General features: G+C 36.6%; 1 protein-coding gene across 3 annotated transcripts; it reads right to left on the reverse strand.

Annotated features, from left to right (window-relative positions):
- Positions 1–9,703: 9,703 nt before the first annotated feature.
- Positions 9,704–22,211, reverse strand: LOC139145336 (uncharacterized). Of its 3 annotated transcripts, XM_070716438.1 has the most exons (7): positions 21,872–22,208; positions 17,209–17,324; positions 14,890–14,962; positions 14,558–14,674; positions 13,764–13,958; positions 13,409–13,519; positions 9,704–13,140 (listed from the first exon to the last, which is right to left on the reverse strand). In XM_070716438.1, the coding sequence occupies exons 1-7, from the start codon at positions 22,088–22,090 to the stop codon at positions 12,961–12,963; spliced, it is 1,011 nt and encodes a 336-aa protein (XP_070572539.1). In that variant the 5' UTR covers positions 22,091–22,208; the 3' UTR covers positions 9,704–12,960. The 3 variants fall into 3 exon arrangements, with proteins under 3 accessions (XP_070572539.1, XP_070572541.1, XP_070572540.1); XM_070716440.1 differs by lacking the exon at positions 17,209–17,324 and having other exon boundaries at positions 21,872–22,211; XM_070716439.1 differs by lacking the exon at positions 13,409–13,519.
- Between the last annotated feature and the right edge of the window lie 1,267 nt (positions 22,212–23,478).

Here is a 23,478-nt window from a genome sequence, read left to right on the forward strand (position 1 = left end):
GATTATAATCTAGCATGGCTAAGAAGGTCTTTGCTAAAGCTGTAATTTTGTAATTTTTTACAAATACATGTATTGATATTTAACTTTTCTAAGTGGGGAGATGTCAGTCAAAATTCCTGTGTTAGAGGGGTGGGGGGTTACTCAAATTCGTCATGGTTGGGGGGGGGTTACTCGAACAACAGAGTTTTCGATGAAATTCCTCCGACCCCGCAGGCCATAAATAATGACGGTTCCCTTATTATAGCTCTTTTTATTCACCCTTTCACTAGCATTGTGATTTTTCCCATCCTCCAATGCGACTACTACGCAACTTCGAAGAAACCGCTCGAAAAAATTTACTTCATAGGGATTTCCCGGACACTTGGCTCGGCGACTGAGCCAGTATGATTGGTAGCTACCGGTATATATGGAAATGCGGCTATCTGTGAAGGAGTAGCCTGTGTCTGTGCGAGTCATCAAAAGGTCAGCCTCAAAAGGTCAACCCCGCTGATCTTTTGATGACCCGCACAGACGCAGGTTACCCCGCCACAAATTTCTGCGTTTCCACAGCTAGCATGATGGTACCTCCACTGCAGAGACAAACGGAGCCCACGACAGGAAGTCAGTAAATTTTGCTAAGCTCTAATCGTATCCCAATCAGGATCTTGATCATAAAGTACAACAAAGGTTTTGCAAAATCAACAGCGAAAGATCTATCTATCTATCTATCTATCTATCTATCTAGATAGATAGATAGATAGATAGATAGATAGATAAATATATATAAATATATATATATATATATATATATATATATATATATATATATATATATATATATATATATATATATATATATATATATATATTCAGGCTTTGTTTTTTTTTTAGATGTCAAAAAGCAGTTTCTCTGCCATGGCGTCTCAAACGAAACTTTGTAGTAGTGTAACTGTTTTTTGTTTTTTGTTGTTGTTTTTTTTTTGTAGTTTAGAAGTTATTTTAGAGTGCCATCATTATTTTGCGGCCTGGGGGTCGGAGGAATGTGAGGGGGGTCACTTAAAAAATTGAAAACTTAAAGGGGGGTTGCTCAAAATGTGGAGGGGAAGAAAGGGGTTACTCAATTTTTTGTGCGAAGTAAATTGAAACAACTCTCAGATTGAACCATTCCACACATCTGTGTCTCAAAATTTTCGGTCCGAGAGGTGGACACCCCTTTCCTGCTCTCCCCTTTGGGGTATTCTACCAGTTTTACTAGTAAAAGACAAATTGAAAATGTATCTCAGATTGCACTACACTGCACCATTGCACACATCAATTTCTCAAACTTTTCACAGGATCTAGGACAAAACTGAACTGTTGTGATTCATCCTTTATTATCACAGAAACATATATTTTCATTGACTTCAGTTCAATAACCATTATGACATTTAACCATAACATATTCAGGCTTTTCATTAAAAGCTGGCAGCTGGAGAAATTATACAAGAACGTCACATATTTTCCATTCCTGCATTTTCTTTAGTCTTCAATGTCTGGCAAACTGAGAACTGCTTTTTACAAATGTATTGTCATTGTTTGGTTGTTGAACATTGTGACTCAAACACTGATCTTGCACACAATGTGTAATAAAAATAGCAGTGTTCAATGTCATTTTCATACAATTTTACTGAATGCAAAATAATTGAAACACCTCTCAGATTGCAACTTAACACACATCAATTTGGGGACATCTCTCCTGCTCTCCCTGAGGTGTTCTAACAGTTTTACTTAATAAACCAGATATGAACTGAATATGCTCACGTGTTTTACAATCGGTTCATCAGTAGTAGTACGCTTCACAGAACAATGAGATATATGTTACCACTATGTGTGGCAGGTTTTTTTTCAACTTCGCACAGTACTCTCAGAGTTTAATCACTAATTACAAAACTTTATTTAATATGCAAATGAGCTATTAATTAACTTGACACTGCTCAATGCTTTATGGGACAATCAGATATCCATCAGATCAACATTTGTAGCACGTTTTATTTAATTTAATGCCGTAATTTTAGAGTAATGTCACTAATTACAAAGTTCATTAAATATGCAAATAAACCCTAAATTAACTTGACACTGTTCAATGATTCATAGCACAATTAAATATTTATCAAATCAATATCTGTAGCACGTTTCACAAAATTTTGGTGCCGAAATTTCAGAGTTATATACCTAATTACAAAGTTTATTAAATATGCAAATGAACCCTTAATTAACTTTACACTACTAAATGCTTTACAAGACAGTTAGATATCTGTCGTATCAGTATGTGCAGCAGTTTTCATCACATTTGATGCAGTTCTTTCGGAGTTATATGACTAATTATAAGACTTCATGAAATATGCAAATGAGCCAATAATTAACTTGACACTGCTCAATGCTTCTCAGTACAATTGGATATTTATCAGACCAACATCTGTAGCAAGTTTCATCAAATTTAACGCTGTAATTTTGGAGTAATATCACTAATTACAAAGTTCATTAAATATGCAAATGAACCCTTAATTAACTTCACACAACTAAATGCTCTACACCACAATTAGATATCTGTCGGATCAGTATCTGCAGCAGATTTCATCACATTTGGTGCAGCTATTTTGGAGTTATATCACTAATTACAAAACTTCATAAAATATGCAAATGACCTATTTGTTAACTTGACACTGCCAAATGCTTCTCAGTACAATTAGATATTTATTAAATCAATATCTGTACCTAATTTCACTGACTTTGGTGCCGTAATTTCAAAGTTATATACATAATTACAAAGTTCATTAAATATGCAAATGAACCCTTAATTAATTTCACACTACTAAATGCTTTACACTACAGTTAGATATCAGTCGGATCAGTATCTGCAGCAGATTTCATCACATTTGGTGAAGTTATATCGGAGTTATATGACTAATTGCAGACCTTCATAAAATATGCAAATGAGCTATTTATTAACTTGACACTTCCTAATGCTTCTAAATATAATTAAATATATATCAGATCAATATTTGTTGCAAGTATCATCAAGTTTGGTGCAGGAATTTCAGAGTTATCTCACTAATAACAAATGTTCATTAAATATGCAAATGAGAAGATAATTGACATGACACTCACAGTATCATCATAATGTTCTTAGATTGTCATCTGTGAAAAGTTTCATGAAATTTTGTGCAGTATTTCTTGATATATGTCTACACTGTCATTACCGTCTCCATAGGGAAACCATTGTACGGAAAAAACGATATTGCATAACTTCATTAATATGCAAGCTACACCAACCAAAATCTAATCACTTCTTGCAAGTAGCATATGGTACCTGTGTACCAAATCTGACTTGAATCCGTTCAGGCGTTTTTGAGTTATCGTGTAAACAGACACAGACACACACACACACACACACACACACACACACACACACACACACACACACACACACACACTAACACACACACACACGGACAGACAGACAGACATCGCTATGACATAAGCCCACGTGTTTACACACGTGAGCTAAAAATGAAGGTAAGAACACCTCTCAGATTGCATCAAACTGCACCATTGCACGCATCAGTTTCTCAAAATTTCCCAATATAGGGGACAGCCCGCTCTGACACTTTCCCTCTCAGCCTCTCCTGTGTTCTCACCTGTACTTTCAAATTCTGCCCGATCAGATATCCTAGTGAAACACTGTCATAATACCCATCCAAGTGAAACTGTACTATATGGCTATACACTATATAGCTTTTATATCTGTATTTTGTTGTCACTTTGAATTTCATTTTTGTTGGTTTCACCTCTTTCAACCGTCATGAGATAACCGATGATAATGTAGCAGAGTACGAAAATTTTACAAATACATGTATTGGTATTTAACTTTTTAAGTGGGGGGGGGGGGGTCAGTCACAATTTCTGAGTTAGAGATGTGGTAACTTAAATTCATCATGGTTCGTCATTTAGGAGTTGCAGGCCGTAAATGGTAACGGCTCCCTTACACCTTTGAGGAACCCAGCCCTCTATTACGACTGTCGGACCTGCTGAAATTTCAGAACGAGATTTTAAATGGAAATTTGCAGGTTATTTAGAAATCATATAGGTCTGTGGTGTTCCATTCTTTTGTTTGTCATCCGATCTGTAATTGTCCCGTGGTTCAATTAAAGAGGGGACGTCTGAATTGCAGAGCGAATCGTGGAATAAATAAATAAATAAATAAACAAATTAATTAATTAATTAACGAACGAATGAACGACCGACCGACCGACCGAACAAAAAAACAATGATGAACGTGTAAAATTGCTAACCAAGCGACAACAAACGAACAAACATAACATACATACATACATATGGAGGCACATTCGTACCTGAATGAATGAATGAATAAATAAATGAATATATATGTATGAATGAATAAATGGATGAAAGAATGAAACATCTTAATCAGTTTACCTTTTCACCGGGTTCAAAGAAAACCACTTTAGCCCCGTATCCTTCCACAGCGCTAATTTTACTTTGGGAAGTGTTGTTTTGCATTACGACGAATGCCTGGACTTTCATCATTCTTGCAATAAGTCCCAGCTTGGCCGAAGTGTTCACTGCTGTACGCCACAACTTTGGTTCCAGACCTGTCCTCTACGTTGTCCACTAACTTGCTGAGTGCACTATAAGCACCGCGCAACTGAAGCAAATATGTTGTTAATAAGATATCGACTTCGATTATTAAATACTGCTACTCAAACGTGAAAATATTAGAAAAAGTGCTGCTATAAGGGCAATATTAACCATTTTAGGGAAAGTTTTATGTTTCAATTCAAAGTTTCGACCTTCTTTCGCATTCTGCGCATTTTTGGTAAAACATTTCAACTTTGGAAGAAAGAAGTCTCACAAGCAAAATGCGTTAAATTTTCTCGTACCGCCAGAGAGAGAGAGAGAGAGAGAGAGAGAGAGAGAGAGAGAGAGAGAGAGAGAGAGAGGGAATTGTGATACATTTCACTGGTGACCTGGTAGGTATGCTATCTTTGAGTTTCTTAATTAACAAAAGATACCTATGTTCCGAAGCCGATTTTACAATTCAAGCACAGGGGACCCAGAAGTCTGGTTGTTTTTGTTAAAATAAAAAATAAAATCATAGTATACACATTGTATATTATGAGCAACAAAGAGCATATTGCAGTCATATCACCGAAACGCATTCGTATATCCTACATAGAAGCATCTTAAATGTAAGATGTCTAACCGATAAAGTTGTATTGGCTATTTTGGTCTAACAGATGAACTATTAAGACATTGCTTTTACAAAGTACTCTGATTTTTCATTGTTTTCAGACTTCTCCGTACCTAATTTCTTTTAAAATTTCGGGTGATAACGTCATATTTTAACTTCAATGAGGCGAATGGGTCACTGAAAATGGGGGAACATGACAACTTTTCCCCACACAGACTTAGACGGGGTGGCTGTGACCAATCTTGATTGAAATTGGTCTCAGCCACCCCGTCTATTAAAATTCATGAGTTTACTTTTCTTGTGTACGTACATACTTATATCAGATGGAAATCTGAGGATTTGCGATTACATCAGGTTGACAACCCCCACACAAGAGCAATGAATGTAAAAAGTGTGAAAGAGGCTCCCACCTAACTATCCAAAATGTTTTTGTGTCGAGTTTGTGTTTGATTCGTTTCAAAAATGTGTTCCTACATTCTTATCCGATTGTTTGTGTTAACAAAAATGTTTGTTTCGCCTCGGATATTTGTAGGGAAGTTTGGATCAGTGTGTACGGTAATGTTTTGTTTGTGTTGGGAAAGCGTATGGCGAGACGCAACCGGACCTATTGAGTTACAGAGTTGATAGAGTGGCCCTTTGACGCTTGCGTTTCGAAACCCGAGTGTGGTTTCTCATCAGTCGCAGTGTAGATTCTTTCCTTAGTTTGTGTTTGTGAAAAATTATTTTAATGCATTTTAGTGGTCTTGCTCTTCGAGTAGCGAGGCAAGTATATTAATGTTTGGGTCTCGTTGTGAGTCCGTTTGGTGGTTCGGTTTGTTTGTTCTATGTTTCTTTACTTCAGTAAATTATGTTTTGAATAATACTGTGAATTTGCCGAGGTTTGTGTATTTTTAGGCAATAAGTACCACTGCGGGGTACGGATTTTATGTTTTCTGGTATTACAAGTATCATGATCGATGTGTTTGTTCTCGTACATTTTGTTTAATGGTTCGTGTACTTTGTTTACTGTTTGTTCTGTGTCGTCACTGGCTAGTTGTGTGTAATACTTAGTGTTGCGTAATTGCCTTTCGCATTCGTGTACGTAATCTTTTGTGTTGACAAAGACAAAACCCGACCCTTGTCGAAGGGTTTTTATGGTAATTGGTCTACTGTTTGCAAGCTGGTTTGTCGCGATTCTTTGGGCACGCGACATGTTTTGTTTCCTTGTTTGAAAGGGTATCTCCAGAAGTGCGAGTTTAGCAGCTTCAGATAGCTTTCAGGTTTTTGTATTTTGCTGTTCGTGGAGTCCAATTTGACTTTTCTTTGAATTGGTGTTGTTGCGATTGTTCGTGTCTCATGATGTGCCCATGATGTCTCCGGTGTTTGGCTTAATTGCTAATGAAACTTTTAATGTTAATTGTTTTCCAAGTCAACTATCCAAGCATTTTAAGAGGGGTGGTCAAAAAGGCCAGAACAGCCAATTTTGACCAACCGGGTTCAAGAACCCGGGAAAGGTGTTTAAAGTGTGCGATAGATGTGTTTACGACATAAACATTACGAACAGTAGGATTAAGATAGGTATGAATAATCCAAACTGCCCAGTTTCTGTGTGGGGAAAAGTTGGAATGATCATTTTATGTTTATTGGTATTCACCTGACCATAAGAATGCCGTACTACAAAGTTTTTTTCGGTTTTTTTTCAGATTTTTAATTTCTCTTTTCTCATTAACTCGCAATAAAATATATAATAGTTGTTTATTCCACTTGCACTGTAGGCCTAACTCGCAATAAAAGACAAATAAGGAAATTGTAGCCACGTCCTCGAGTTTGATTTCGAGATGTACTGATAAGATACAAAATCACCAATATTTAAGGGACTACCCAGAGCTGGTCAAAATTTCATAGCACTGTCATACACCACTAAGTTGTTTACGACAGCGGCTGGATGCGTTACCATGGTAGCATCGTGGAGCGGAAATCAAGATGTGGTTCATAATAGTGTGGAAGAATACTGCTTTTGGGTTCATAGGCCACAATTGAGTCAATACAGTAAAGGACCAATCTGAATTGTGTATTTTTATGCAATTAATGTGAGGATATATATATATATATATATATATATATATATATATATATATATATATATATATATATATATATATATATATATCGCCTTTTTAATGTGCAGACTTGAGTTTATGGAAAAGTCTATATTTCGTTCTTAATAGTCAGATGTAGGCCTAGTGCCGACTTGTGTACCCATTTGGAATCACTATACCTTGAACTATACCTAGTTTTCTGGAACAGTTCACATTTGAAGAACAGCTCTCTGCCAGCCAAACCATCCATGGTTTTACTCGTCATGACGGGTGTAACGTTGGCAGCGGGTTTGAATCCGAATCTTTGAACGGCTTTTTTTCACATCTTTGTACGTTTAGCAGTATTCCCCATTTTGTGTAAGGGAGTTTAGAAAAGTGTTGTATATTATATCAAATAACTGTACTCGACCTGTTTTTGTCGAAACAGCCTGTTTAAGACACCACTATCTGATCGAAGTATGAAATTGATGTATGCCTTCTGACCCACATAGACCCCGGTATTGTGGTCACGTCAGGCACAGTCACGATACGGGCACAGCAGCTGCACAGTTCACAAATGAATATGGACTCTCCAAAGTGCAAGGGTTTTCTTGAGGTGGCAATAGTTTGAATAGTGTGCGTATTCGAAGCGCCATTACGTACGTTGAAAACAAGTCCTACATGATTTTGCCAATAGATGATTGTTATACTACGCCCTTCGTCCAAAGTTAAGTACAAAAGTACGGGTCATGCAAGAGTACGAAAACGCTATGGAAAACTATACAAATACTATCAATAGTAACTTATAATTGAGAACAGCATTGTAACAACTTTCGGACAAGCACTGTAACCCTTCATTACTGTTATGGATACCACCTCTTTTGTATTTGTGTTTTATCGAAAACAGTAATGAAAGGTTACAGTGTTTGTCCGAAGGTTACCAATGCAGTTCTCAACATCCTCACTTGTTATGGTTGAGGAGGGCGGAGTTCGTTTTGTAAGCTTGACTGCTTTTGTAACATCACTGCAGCCATTACCCTAAATATAAAAGCTCAGGCTATCAGTAATGCAAATACAGCATCCATGTTCCAATAAATCTCTGTCACAGTATCTATACAGCTGACGTATGATAAACTCCCAGCGTACAGTCGATTTGATATGGCGGGTATTATTTGTCTCTTCTCTTAACTTGCCCTTGACCTCACTTCTCACTTCTGCCTTCTGACCCACATAGACCCCGGGTATTGTGGTCACATCAGGCTCAGTCACGATACGAGCTTTTATATTTAGGGTAATGGCTGCAGTGATGTTACAAAAGCAGTCAAGCTTACAAAACGAACTCCGCCCTCCTCAACCATAACAAGTGAGGATGTTGAGAACTGCATTGGTAACCTTCGGACAAACACTGTAACCTTTCATTACTGTTTTCGATAAAACACAAATACAAAAAAGAAAAAACAGAGGGGTGGTCTTTCACTTTTCCAGAACACGATTGGAACTAAATTGGGATCATTGGATTGGCGCAATTTTTCGAAAATTTTAGAAATTTGTCTAATTTTCACCATATTTGCTTACCATCTTTAAACTTTTATTCAAAATTTACAATGCTGTTGACATGTTATGAGTAAGAATCAGTGCATGATAGTATCTAATGCAATATTGCTCAAAACATTTGAACAATATTCATATTTGAATGAAAATATGCGAGCTTGTCTGGAGTTTCTTCATTACTGAAACATTAGTAATAATCTCAGTTTGTCACTTGTCCTCGAACAAAATGAAGTTTTTCGATTGGTTTAGAGTTAAGTCAGTCAGGGTCATTTAAAATGTGCCCTGACTCAATTTAATGTTTTTGAAACCTTAAATTCACGAAAAGTCAGGGGCACTTCAAAGTGCCCTGACTCAAAAGTCGTCAATTAGAGAAATTTTAAGCATTTGTCTCGTTTCTTTAGTATATTTACAACAAAAATGAACCTGTTTTCATAAATGAATCCAATGTAAGAGGTATGCAAAAATCGTTGTACTTTCGTTGTTTTGTTCGATGAGAAAAATATTCCACATTTTACACTATTCTATCATTTTGTAAAATTTCAGCTGTAAAAATTTCGATTTCGTTACATTTTCCTAATAATTACTCTCATCCAATTTTCCCAAAATAGTTCCAATCGTGTTTTTGATAAAAAATACTATAAAGAAGGGTGTAAAAATGGTTCATCAGATGCGGAAGATATGGTGTGGTGCAAACTTTCAAAAGTTTTTTTCAGATTACAACAGGATATATTTATTTGCTTTGTTTACAACGCACCAGAAAATTCCAAACATAAGTCTGAATCATTTTTCGAACGTTTAGAACAGTTGATCACAAAATATAGCTGTTCTGGATCTGTCATGATTTTAGGGGATTTTAACGCCAGAGTAGGATTACTGCCAGATTTTATTGACAATGATTTCTCAAATCATATACCAGTTCCACCAGGATATTCTGTTGATACACATCTTAATCGCTGCAATATGGATAAGATCGAAAATAAGTATGGTAGAAACCTCATAGATTTATGTAAAACCACAAATACAAGAATTATGAATGGTAGACTACCTGGAGATATTTGTGGAAATTTAATGTTACCACTGGAATGGAAACAGTGTAGTAGATTATGGTCTTGCAACAACAGACGTCATCGATAATTTTGAGTATTTTAAAATACACAATTTCACAATTTTCTCAGATCACTGTCAAATTTCTACTCTTCTCAAACTAACAAATTTTAATCCAAGCAGTGTTAAAGATACTGTGAATTTGTTACAAATGCCCCAAAAATGGAAATGGGATAAGTTATCTGTTTTTAATTACACAGATAGATTAGCATCAGATGAGCTACAAAAAGATTTTGCAGAATTTTTGAATACTAATATTGGTAATAACAAATCTGACATTAACTCAGCAACTAAGCATTTTAATGACATCTTAGATAAAGCCTGCAGTGGAATTTTCAATAGACAAAAGCAGAGAAAGAAAAATTTAAAGAGGAAGAAATCAAAATGGTTTGACAAAAACTGTGATGCAGCAAAAAGGGACCTAATAGCAACAGCAAAACTATTAAATAAAGCTCCATATGACAGTCAGTTAAAAATTATCTATTACACAAAGAAAAAGAAGTTTAAAAAACTTGTTAAAAATAAGAAATTGCAATTCTGGCAAAACAACTTAGACAAACTAAACAGTCTACATGCCAACAATTCACATGATATGTGGAAATTGATCAAGTACTTAAAAAATAATGATAAAGATAATAATACTGGAGATTGTGTCTCAGCAGCAACATGGATGGAATTTTACAAAAATTCATGCTCAATTGAAAATGACAGGTATAATGATTTCCAACAGCAAATTATTGCTAGTTTAACATCTGAAGAAACTAAGAATCAGGCTAATCAGCAGCTGGATAAGTCAATAACAACTAATGAAGTGTTATCAGCAATTAGAAATTTAAAAAGTAAAAAAGCAGCAGGGATTGATGGGTTTTGTATAGAGTTGTTAAAACATGGTTCCTCCTTTCTCTGTAAACCCTTAGCTAAATTATTTAATGCAGTTCTAGATACATCCAACTTTCCAGACATCTGGAATACAAGCATTATGACACACTTATTTAAAAAAGGAGATAAATATGACCCGAAAAATTATAGGGGCATTTCTGTCGGAAGTTGTGTAGGAAAAGTTTTTTCTTACATTCTAAATGAAAGGTTAAATAGTTTTTTAGATGACAATCATATTATACATAATAATCAAGCTGGATTTCGCAAAAACCATCGCACAACAGATCACATATTTACCCTGAAGACAATAATACATAAATATATTAACAATAAGCAGAACATTTATGTTTGTTTTGTTGACTTTGCTAAGGCTTTCGACTCGGTATGGAGAGTTGGTCTTTTCCATAAACTTCTCAAAAATAACATTAATGGCAAATTATACAGACTTATAAAACACATGTACACCAACACAAAAATACACATCAAAACAAATAATTTTATCTCGCCCAGCATGAAAGTTGAAAAAGGAGTAAAACAGGGCTGTGTTCTAAGTCCTAGTCTGTTCAATTTATATGTCAATGACTTGAAAACAAATCTAGACAAAGTAAATACTCAACCACCAGTGTTGAATAATACCCCAGTTAACTCATTATTTTACGCTGATGACCTTGTCTTAATCTCTACTTCAAAAGAAGGTTTGCAAAGGGAGTTAAATACACTACACACATTTTGCTCCAATTGGAAACTTGATGTTAATTTACAGAAAACCCAAGCAATTAATTTTAGTAAATCTCCTTTGGTAGATAAACACTTATTTAACTATGGTAGTACATGCATCAAATCTGTTAAGAGCTATACATACTTAGGACTGACAATTAAATCAAACGGTAGTGTTTTAGTGACACAATTACAAATTTGGCTGATAAAGCAGCAAAATCTTTGTATAGTTTAAAAAGGGTTTTATTGCACAACAAAAAGATAAAATTTTCCCTACATCTATTTAATGTTTTCATTAAACCTGTTTTACTGTATGGCTCAGAGATTTGGGGACAAGATTTCATGGATTACAAGAAGTGGGATAAATCAGCAATTGAAAAAACTCACCTCAAATTTTGTAAGAACATTTTACAGTGTAATAGACAAGCTTGTAATGCCGCTGTGAGGGGTGAACTAGGACAATTCCCACTTCTACTTGAGATCAAACTTAACATTGTTAAATACTGGCTTCATATCGTACAACTGCCACATTGTAATCTTGCTAAAGAAGCTTTTCTGGAGCAAATGGTAAACAACACTAACAATAGATCCTGGTTTAACTGTTTAAGTGCTTTAATTAAAGACAATGGAATGGACTTTCTCCTTGATAAAGCTCCATCACTTAAACACCACAAAGTTATAACTGGTTTAATGAAAACAAATTTACAAACAATTATGAAGTCTTTTGGAAAAAGTTGATCACTGATGAAAATAATAAACTAAGAATGTATGCCAAATAAAACGTAATTTTAGATTAGAACCCTACTTAACACAGTTGCAAGGTGAGAAAAGAAATTGCTCACCAAACTTCGCATTAGCAATCATGATCTAGCAATTGAAAAAGGGAGACACACTGTTCCAAAAACCCCAATTACTGAAAGATACTGCAATCAGTGTAACACCAACAGTATTGAAGATGAAACACACTTTTTATTAGTCTGTCAGAAATACAAAGTCCAAAGAACGAACTTTTTCAGTAAAATCAATTTCCCAAACGACGATACTGAAAATCAGCTTATTTCTCTACTAACAAAACAAGAGTTATCTTTTAATGAACAACTTGCAGATTATATTTTTACTTTATATAAACAAAGAAATACCTAGTTATATTTATTATTAGCTACTATTATTATACTGTAATACTTTATCTTTATTGAAGAAAATTTTAACTTATTTTTGTATCACACTTTTATTGCCACAAATGTGATGTAAATCCTATATTTACAAGCAAGCAATAAAAATATTATTATTATTATTATTAATACAAAAGAGGTGGTATCCATAACAGTAATATTGATTTCCTCCATTGCGGAGAGAGAGTAATTTACTCCAACTTTTTTACTGCCTATTATTACAACTGTAAAACCGTACTGGAATCGGAATTTACTTTTGTTGACCAGCCAAAAATAACTGTTCCGCGTATTGCAAAAATGGAATAGGACTGTATTTCCGATCTCCATCCAAACTTTCAACGATAGCATCATCGTCAGGGGAACCAAAGAAAACTATGGACTGACGGTCTGTAAAGCGATCTTGGCCCTCCGAAAATACGCCTCGATGGGGCTGAAAAAAAAAAATAACTGTCTAAATTATGAAGTGTTTAGTAACCTTAACACTTGTGCAGTGATCGTAGTCTTGTAACTAACATACTCTGGGTGGCTTGATCAAAGTAGGGGGAAGGTGCACATGTCAGAAGAAAGTTGTCAGCCTTTCGATATAAAGAAATAAGAAATCACAGCAGAGGAACCGATTGCGAAATAACTTTCAAAGTATGGTAACACTGTTTGAAGATCATTAGATTTAATGTATTCTCGTACAAGTATGAACGTACCACAGCCCGATATCTATCTGATGTGAAACGTTGCAGTGAATTGCACCCAATCATTATCAGTGCATCTGGCATAGGTGGAACAGCCAACCATTCACCTGAGGTATTTTGGAACTGGAACGGAATTGGAAATGGGAGATGAGTACGCTCTTTGTAATTTCCATTCTCTGTGAAATAATATTTGAATTCAATTTAACCTCTTTTATAAGCTTCAGAACTGTTACAATATCAGCATTTTTAATAGAAACATTTGGGCAAGCGACACTGATCCATCTGGAACACTAAACAGACTCATTATTTGGAAGTTGGTCTATTTTTGATAGAAAGTCTGACAAATCGATCACAATATAACACTTACCTCAAAGCAACTCACATTATCGGTCACAACAAAACTGACTGTACCGAAGTCGCTGTGTTCACCGAATCTCAACTGTCCTTTCTTTGGTTCGGTGCCTTCTGGTATTCCCGGGTAGAATGCATAGCGGAGTAGGGAATTGTTGTTTTTACACACGTCCTCTACAATACCTTTGTGCAAATTGTGTAGGACATAGCCCTGAAATTGTAAAAAAGAAAATGGATCTGCTGAGTGCCAATATAAAGCGAATGTTCACCCACTTCTGTTCTTTTCTGATAGTTTGCTTCCTTCTCGCTGATGTCATGCTTACATGGGATGATATAGCATTGTGGGCTTTTACACACTCACCAGGTATGCTACAGGTACAACAATCCCTTATTCCACGTCCATCATCAATAGAAAACAAAGGTTAGGTGATGAGTTTAGCCCAAACTCACTAAACACGCAAATGAAATGATGAGCCCCATATACCAGACAGGAAAGACCACAGAAAGTCCGACTGATCCATTAGGTCAGTTGGTAAAGCACCCGAAATATACTCTAAGCATGTGGGTTCCGCATGGGTCACTTTTCAGTTACCACATTTCAAAAAAATAAAAAATTTCGTTTAGGAAGGTGAGTCACAAATTCAAACCCCACAGACAACGGCAGAGGCAGTTAAAGATGTTCATCAATTTAACTTTTGAATCTTAGCCTCAGAATGTTTGTGAAATCTTGGCCTCAGAACGTTTGTGAAATTCCAACCACATTGGGAAGATCACTTTTAACATAATTGTCTTTGCCGTGCTTATACTCACATCGATATTCAAAGCCAATGTGATGAGCTCAAGTACCCGGATGAATTGTTTTCTCAGCTCGTTCAACACAGTATACAACGTTTTATCAGCGTTCTCAACTTCCTCTGTGAATATCAGCTGAAACAGATAACACAAGAATGCTTATATACGAACAAATTATGATTATGCATGCAAAATCTTTCAAAATATTTGTCTATCTTCAAATTACGTATTCGTAGAGTAGCTGTGCAAACTACACAACACAAGCTCTGTACATATCTATACAAAACATGGTACACATCAGAAAAAAGCAGAAAAACATGTAATCACAAAGAGACATGTGTTATAATCACCTCCTTCTTCATATTAGGACTGTAGTTGTACACCTCTTTCAGATCAGGCTTTGCTGAAGGGCTTGTACTCGTCCTGAAAAAAGAGAATCGTACCTCTTATTTGACGATGACTTTGTACCAGATGTAAGATAATCACACGGAGCCTAATAATTTGCTTGTTATTCACGTTTATATTGTTATTTGCCAATATCATCTAAGAACACTAACTTGTTTTGGGTGTCGTTTCAAATATATATATATATATATATATATATATATATATATATATATATATATATATATATATATATATATATATATATATATATATATATATTGACAATATATTGACAACAAATGTAAAGGAACACAGTAAAATTAGGCTTTGATGACTATCGTGACGCACTATACCCAATAGGCTTTCCCTGTTATCCCACAATGCATTTCTGCGTCTGTTTTAAATTTTTTAGGCCTATATACGCACTTGAAACAAAAACCAGGTTTTTAGTTGTGCATATATTACATCACATTATCCAGTATTCGAACTGATAATGTCAAAACAATTTGCAGTCTTGAGTTTTGATCGGCAACGACTGTATCGTCCACCCTATTAGCATCAGCAACCGTGCCATGATCAGTCACTCACCCTGGCACTAAAAGTACAAACGGACCCAGAAGAGGACTATACATGCTCAGTACTTAAAAAGTAATACAGCCATTGAACCCAAATTATTAATTTTTTTCTATTGTAACTATATTAATATGATTGAAACAACAGCAACACAACAATTATTATTTTCGATTTCATTAACAAATGGCAACATTATTCACATGAATTAAAACCAGATTGCGTCAAAATTGATCTGAAATTGGACAGCATTCAATAAAGGTCCTTATCATATACCCATGACCGTATCCGTGTCTCCTCTGACGCGTCGTGACGTGGAACGTAAAATATCAGTCTGATACGGCACGTTATACGTCATCAATTGTTGTTTATTTCCGATTTTGATGTTATGATGTTCATCTTGCATTCAATCAAAATTTACCGATATAAAACGAAACATATTACTAGCACATATGAATTTAAAGTTCCTTTATTTCAGATCTAAAGAGAGTTACAGGACAGGTTGTTGTAGAAAATTAAAAGTTGATGTTTACAATCTGTTGTATTTCGCGCTACTTCGTCGTTCCTGTTCACGTCAGCCATGTTTCAGCAAGAGTTATTAAAGTGAATTCAAACTTACAATATTGTCCGTGTAATAAATATCCACCAGAACACCGGGACGGTGACCAGAATTAGTAAATTGGCTCCATTCCTTTCTGTAAATTGCGCTGAAATAATCCTGTTTAGACCGTATACACTCGACACGATGCGATCGACGACTTGATCAGCTGTTGTAAACAAACATGTATCAATGCGCTCAGACCAGCGGCAGAATATAAAAACATAGTCCCTTCGAAAGACTGACAAAAACTAATTAAATTTCTTTATTTTTAATTACCTTTTACATAAATATACGGTCATGGGCATATGATAAATCGGTTATCCCACGATATCAGCGCTTGGTTGGGACGTATTGCCACTCGTGAGGGTGCGCGCCGCATCACACTCGTCTTCGACTCGTGTGATGCGGCTCGCACCCTCACTCGTGGCAATACGTCCCAACCAAGCGCTGATATCGTGGGATAACCTCATAGAGTACATAGCTGTCCTTCAGGAAGAATGCGCCTCGCAGACTGATATTAGGACTCTCAAATTTTTACAATTCTTCTCTGATCTACCACTTATTGGGACTCATTTTAAAGCCCCTGGAGCAAAACAAAATTTCACGGTCTTAGTTCTTCGAAAATAACAAAAATAATTCCCCCCTAGAGTTAACACTGGGATGGCGCCTGAGTTCAAACATCGGAAACGTTAGGTATTTTTTTTCCTTTAGTACCAAACTTTGCAAGGTGATCCCTGATTTTTATTCTTGTTTTGGTAAGAGTATGGTTGAAAGTTTCATTGAGGAAAGTTTGAGCAAAAGTTTAAGTATTAACTTTCGAGACTCATACTGCTTAAGTTCTTAAGTTGGTTCCAAGACAGATTCTGCTTTACCTAGACAGGGCTATGGCACCCCTTTTACTGTATTTACCACACTGGATACTCAAAGCATGGATGTAAAAAATATTTTTACATCCATGCTCAAAGGGACTGTAGGCAAAGACTGCAAATGTCTTTCTATTGCAATTGTTTTCAATTAATAACCTATTAATAACCTATTTTATACCACTTCCAGTGAGCATTTTACTATCGCATAGACGAGGTACCCCAAAGTTTTGATAAAAGTAGCTCACTTTTCCGATTCCAATCCTATGAAGCCGACGAGTCCGTTTTCTTCTCTAGCGTATTTTTGCTTGGTTGCAGTCGGCAACTGAGTGAATTGCCGGAAGTGGCTGAAGGCCTCGTCGATCTACAGTAGAGATTTTGACACCATTAGTTGAGACTGAAGCAGTTGCACGAGCTAGGGGGTCTCAAGCACATGCGTCCATCAGAGCCGTGCACATTAAACAGAGTAAATTATACGATACTGTCATGTTTCTATAATTTGTACCGGTTACTGTAAATCTTCATTCTAGTAATTCGCCAAATTTCAACATTTCGCCACTTGGGCTTGAATTCCCACGATTTATCGGAGGTGTAATTCTTCAAAATTGGCGGCAAATTACATTTTCAAGTCTCTTTTGTTTAAATTCAATGGCAGTGCCATTCCAGGCACCCGCGTGTCTCGTGAATTCCTATGATTATGCATGAAATGTCTCACACAAGGTTGGACAATAGAAAAACAATGTAGTCGAACTTTTATCAGAACTGTACCTCTTAAGTATCGCTTTTCATATTTTCACAGCTTGGATTTCAAACAATGGTGTTGTGACATGTCTCATACACACTACGTATCAATCATTGTAAAACTAGGTTTGGCAAGTTTTCTTGTCGACAAAGTATTGTAAATTTGAGAGTCAGATTTTGGGGCCTTGGAGTGAGCATATCTCCAGGCTCTCGGAGCTAAGAGTTGCCCCAGGCAGCCATCAGGCTGACCTGGGGAAATAGAGTTTCGAGCGCAACGTTAATTCCTGTGTCGCCTGATCTATATACTTACTCCATCTACGCGTACTGTGGTCTGAAGTTCCCCTTAATCCTGATTCAGAACAGCATGAACATTCCTTTACAATTTGATAATACTATGCGAGACATTGCGAGTGTATGGTTTACTAGTGTGCTGGTCAAATCTCGGGGTTGGGGAGAATGAGTACCGTACTATTAAATGGAAATGTGTACTGATAGGTCACCTTTTTACGGAAAAAAAACCAAATTTGGGTCGACTTTTCATCCGAAAAACCATAAAACACTGGCTGATAACATAGGAAATGTTTTTATACATCAGTAGAAAACCTTCAAATGCAAAAGAATTGCGGTACATGATCTGAAGATATTGCCGTCCATGATGATGACGCAATTCAGCTCTAGCGAACTAGTAAGTTCATCCCGGGTGATCAACATTTTGGAGTTTGGTTTTAAAAGGCTTGTAGTTGAATTTGAAAACTAACAAACCCCTAACAATTGGTCAATTTTTAGATTATGGTACTGTTTATTTCATATTAATACTTTGGACTGTGATATTGCCAATAAAGATGTATAATTCAAACCTTGGTTACTCACTGTCTTGGTCTTATCTTTGCACTGGTTTTGTAAAGATTTCCTTTTCTCCAGTATTTGTACCTGTCCTGTGATAATCAGAACAAGACACCCCACCCCTACGTGCCCCTTAGACGTGTGTATATGCTCGTACTACGAACCAAGTCAGGAAACCAAATGGCTACATGAATTACTAGTATATGCCATGTCATCTTCCACGTTCCATTTCACTGAAAATGAGCAAGTTCATTTATCACGTATCCATCGATCGTTCCCTTTCATTCTCAAAATTTATACCTGATACTTCATCTGTGTCGTGTGATTTTCGGCCGAGCTCGACAGCACATCGCCAGAACATATAAGCGTGCGCAAATTCCACATTCACCTCGCACTGAACGTTGGGCACCTCTACTTTCCCCTTGGGGTAAGTTTATTCATTGTAACAATCGTTTGAATGTTTTAAACTCCTTTACTCTGTGACATTATATACCCAGTTATTTGAGAAAATAAAGAGGAAGATATCAAGCTAGTATCTGAACACTTAGAAGAAGAATATGTCAAGTGATTCAAGGAAAAATTGAGGTGGTATGAAATTGCGTAAATACAGAACTTTCAAGACTGGATTTTATTTTGAAAACTACTCTAATGGTTGGTCAAATTTTACACTTCGCAGAGCTTTACCGAAATTTAGATTGAGTGATCATCGTTTAAGTATTGAATTTGCTAGGGAAAGTAAGCCAAAATTACATTTGAATGGTTGACTTTATCTCAGATGTGATAGCTACGAAATAGATGATGAGTTTCATTTGTTATTCTCATGTCAAAAGTTTATTACTGAACGAGTCTTATTGTTCCCGGAAAGTGAAGCAGATTACTTCACTTGTTCCAGTGTTACAAAAAAGGAAAAGACCCTTAAAATGGTTATGGAATATAATTTTCTAGATCTTGCTATATTCTTGAAGAACACTGATTTGTGCTGACCCCAGTGGCCTTCTCAATGTTAAACAGTTTGTTTATTGTACGAGTTAAATACTTTGTTGTCCTTTCTGAAAGTGTTCAGTTTTGTACTTTGTCCAATTTTGGAATGTACCATAGCACACTATATGTCAGTGTGAGTTGAGTATAATAAAGTTTGATTGATTGATTGATCGACTGATTGACGTTGGCACCACCTACCTATTCGAGGTGAAAGAAGTGTTGCTCACGCTTATTTGGCGATGTGTCTTTCGAACTCGGCCGAAAATCACACGAAAATTCACTCCTGATACCCCATTGCTTCAAAAATGCTCATCTCCTGTGATTTTCGACCGAGTTTGAGAGACACATCTCCAGGTTCGTCTTACGTAGGTGCATATACACACGTCCGTGCGCGTAGGCGCAGGGGGGGAACAGACGACCATTTGATATCGGGGGTGGGGGTGGGTCTGGAAGATTGATGAGGTAGAATTATTTTTTTATCTCATCCATTATATATAAAGTCTCTTCAACTCTCTGATTTCTGCCATTTTTTTGCACTTCTCATTTTGGTAGGTTTTAAATAAACAGAGTCCTTTACTGCGCGAGAATGAAAATGTCGTACATTACATAATCATAATCAGTTTGGACATAATACTTGTACATATGTTCAAAATGTTTATGCCTCAGGAATCGGGTGTAATTCTGGTCATAAAATAAACTCACATGATCTGAGGAAAGATGACATGTCTGCATCCTAGGTATCTCTACCTATTAAACATCTCAAAACAACAATATATATTTATCAAAGATGATCAGCTGAATTTACCATTGAATAACACCAAAAATACCCTTTTTAAAAGCCACCGTTGACCTCGTCTCTGGGTGGCCTTATTACAATACACTTAAAATTCAAAGCAGTATTAAATATTGAAATCGAAGTTTCTTAGTCCTATTTATAGTTTTTCTTGATTGTGAAATATACCAATCAGAAGCATGTATTGAAATGAAAATTTCATCTGTGAAGCAATGTAGTCGGTGAAGTTTTATCTTTGAAAAGTTATTTAAGTTAATTTATCGTTAAATTATTTAAGTTCATTTAGTCAGTAAACACGTGATTTTGAATTCCATGGCCGAAAGTGGGGCCCGCGGTCTGCCGCATGTTGGTATAAGTTTCGACCAGTTTTGCCCATATACGACCGAAATGTCTAGCGTTTGTTAAAGCAGCATTCGATGGATATTCATGGGGTCATGAAACATGACAACGTGTCGAAAAGTTTCCTCTATTACTGCTTTGCGTGGATTTTTTGCAGAGCTGTCTTTGAGGCTGTTAACCTTTTCTACTCAAATGAGATAAACATCATGTTTATGCTAGCTGCGTTCCTTCATACCCGCGGTGAGGGTTTAAGCATAGGGTCTATGGTTTAAGTTATTAAAGTTCATCCAGTTCAAATTAAATATTTGTCATTGCCCGTTGTTTTAAACTGTGCATTTGAGCAAGCACATGGTAAACAATCACTGTTCTTTTGTCATATGCTCGCTGAGTATTCCAAATTTTACGTACCAATGAAAGCTGCCTAAATTATAGAATTCTTGTTTGTTATTCCTGATGTAAAGGACCACAATATAGTTGTCAACAATCACAGATGTAAGATGCTAGTATTATCTTTTGTTTACATCCCAAATTACATTAGTGGAAAGAAACAGGCTAACAAACTGAACAAAAAGTTGGGCAAAGATTATGGGCCCTGAAAATAAAAAAATGTGTTCCAGAAAGTAACTTGTGATGGATTTTTTCCTTTCACCTATCATCTTTTTTTTGTCAAGCCTTCTCTGGCTGATTTTTGTATTGAAATTTGCTGGGAATCTTTTATTTTCGATAATTTTCCAGACCCATCCCCACCCCCTCCCCGCAGGATATCAAATGGTCCACCCCTAAATTTTATCACCGTGTTGGGCCTATTATCTGATTCGTTTGATTACCTAATGCGCCAAAGCATAAGCAGTCTAGAATTTTCTGGACTGTCTATGGCCAAAGTTGCTGCGAATCCGTAGCCTCTGCCACTCGGGTAGCTTGGTCATTGGAGTGGTGTCCCAGCAGAACACATCAAGGAGTGGCAGGGCTCGTTTTCGCAGCAATGGCCAAAGTAACCAAGTGTATCATTAATCTGTGGACGTAGTCGGTATATTATTGCCGGATAAACATTGACAAAGTCGACATCAGATAAATCGGCAAAGGAATAAGTTTATACCATCCCACCCTTGCTTCTGCATTTGTTGATTTTATGACATTGCCTGGGGTTAGGCACTGCCATAGCAGTTTGTCTTAAAGAGACGTGGAGCTCACAAGTATACTTATGCTGTAATTACCTGCTCTCTGGGAACGCCATGGTTGACTATGTATGCTATACCGTTTGTGCGAAATGCACTGTCAATGTCCCCAACCAATTTCTGTAGCTTCTCCGGATCCACTTTGTCTCGTCCTAAAGAGTATGCACTGAAATCGATTACTGGTACATCCGCCATGTTGACTCTCAACGAAGGCGTAGTACGAGTATACGGACAAAGTTGAAAGTCTATAGGGGTCATACAGGGCAATGTATGCAAAACATGACATGTATTTCGCTTACAATTGTGTCGAAAGCATACGAAATGTCATTGACACTAGGATTACATAGGGTGAAGCTACCTCTCGGCCCTCGAGTTTACTAAGGGGTGGACCATTTGATATCCTGGGGGGGGGGCTTGGTAGATTGGTGGAGAGCCATTATTTTTTTCCCCACCTGCTTCACCATGAATTATTTTTTTTCTACAGGGCATATGCTGGCAACTTTTTTTTTCACTTTCCTTCTTCGAGATATATATTTTTTTTACCAAATTTCGGTGCAATGTTTGTTTGCTTGGTTTTTCACACCCAGTAACAAGATGCTGTTCTATCGCACACAGACTATATTCAAGAAACTAAATAAAGATATGTAAATACATGTACATTTTTGATTCACTTTACAAAATATCAGTTTATAGATCTTATTTATACCATGGGTAACACACTGAAAATACAAATCAAACAACCTGATTACTGAGTTCTACATTAAGCATTAACAAACTTACAGTGAAAACTTTTCTGAGAACATCATTGGTGTCATCAGAAGAGATGATGGTATCCTACATATATTTTTGTAAAATCATGTACATTTATGGCAGGCTCCAGGCATTTACTTGTGCTTGAAAAAAATATGTCATTGTCTGACAAGTGTCCTGGTTTGAGTGATATTAGCAAGTTGAACAGTCCACTTGACTGACTGAGTCCACTTGACCTAGTTCATGGCAGGCTGTCTCTCTTCTTGTGGTATTTTGACAAAATCCATACACTCAGATTTACACATTTCTGGAAAACACTGGTGAGCAATTTCAATTTCAGCATACTTCCTCTAATCAGAAGGTCATGTATACTGTACAGTTGTTCATATTCAGTTATTGTTCCTCAAGCTTGAAATGGTTTATGCTTTATAAAACTCCAGAGCTACTGCTTGATTTTTATTGATGCTGCAGTGTGCATCGAACAATTGCCAAGATTTTTTTTTCCGAGTCGCAATGGTCCATAATTGTTTTTCCATCAGCCACTTACAGCCAGATTTTTTTTTTCGAGCAACTCCACCTGGCATCTTTTTTCCCCCCCAAATCTTCCAAGCCCCCCCAGGATATCAAATGGTCCACCCCTAATATTTTCTTTTGCCCCTCCATCCATAAGGGACCGTTCAGTTTTTACGGCCGGGGGGGGCCGGCAAATCCAGGGGGGGGGGGTCATCGTAATTTTGGAATCCGCAAAGGGGGGGGGTCATCGCTTTTTCACTGGTAGGAAAGGGGGGGTCACCACATTTTCAAAAACAATACCAACAATAAAGTTCACTTTATGCCATGGCCATGATTGACCCTCTTTACCGGCGGGCCGCCTTCGGCGGCCCACTACAATAAAT

This window comes from Ptychodera flava, chromosome 12 (genome assembly GCF_041260155.1).
Source record: "Ptychodera flava strain L36383 chromosome 12, AS_Pfla_20210202, whole genome shotgun sequence".
NCBI classification, from domain to species: domain Eukaryota; kingdom Metazoa; phylum Hemichordata; class Enteropneusta; family Ptychoderidae; genus Ptychodera; species Ptychodera flava.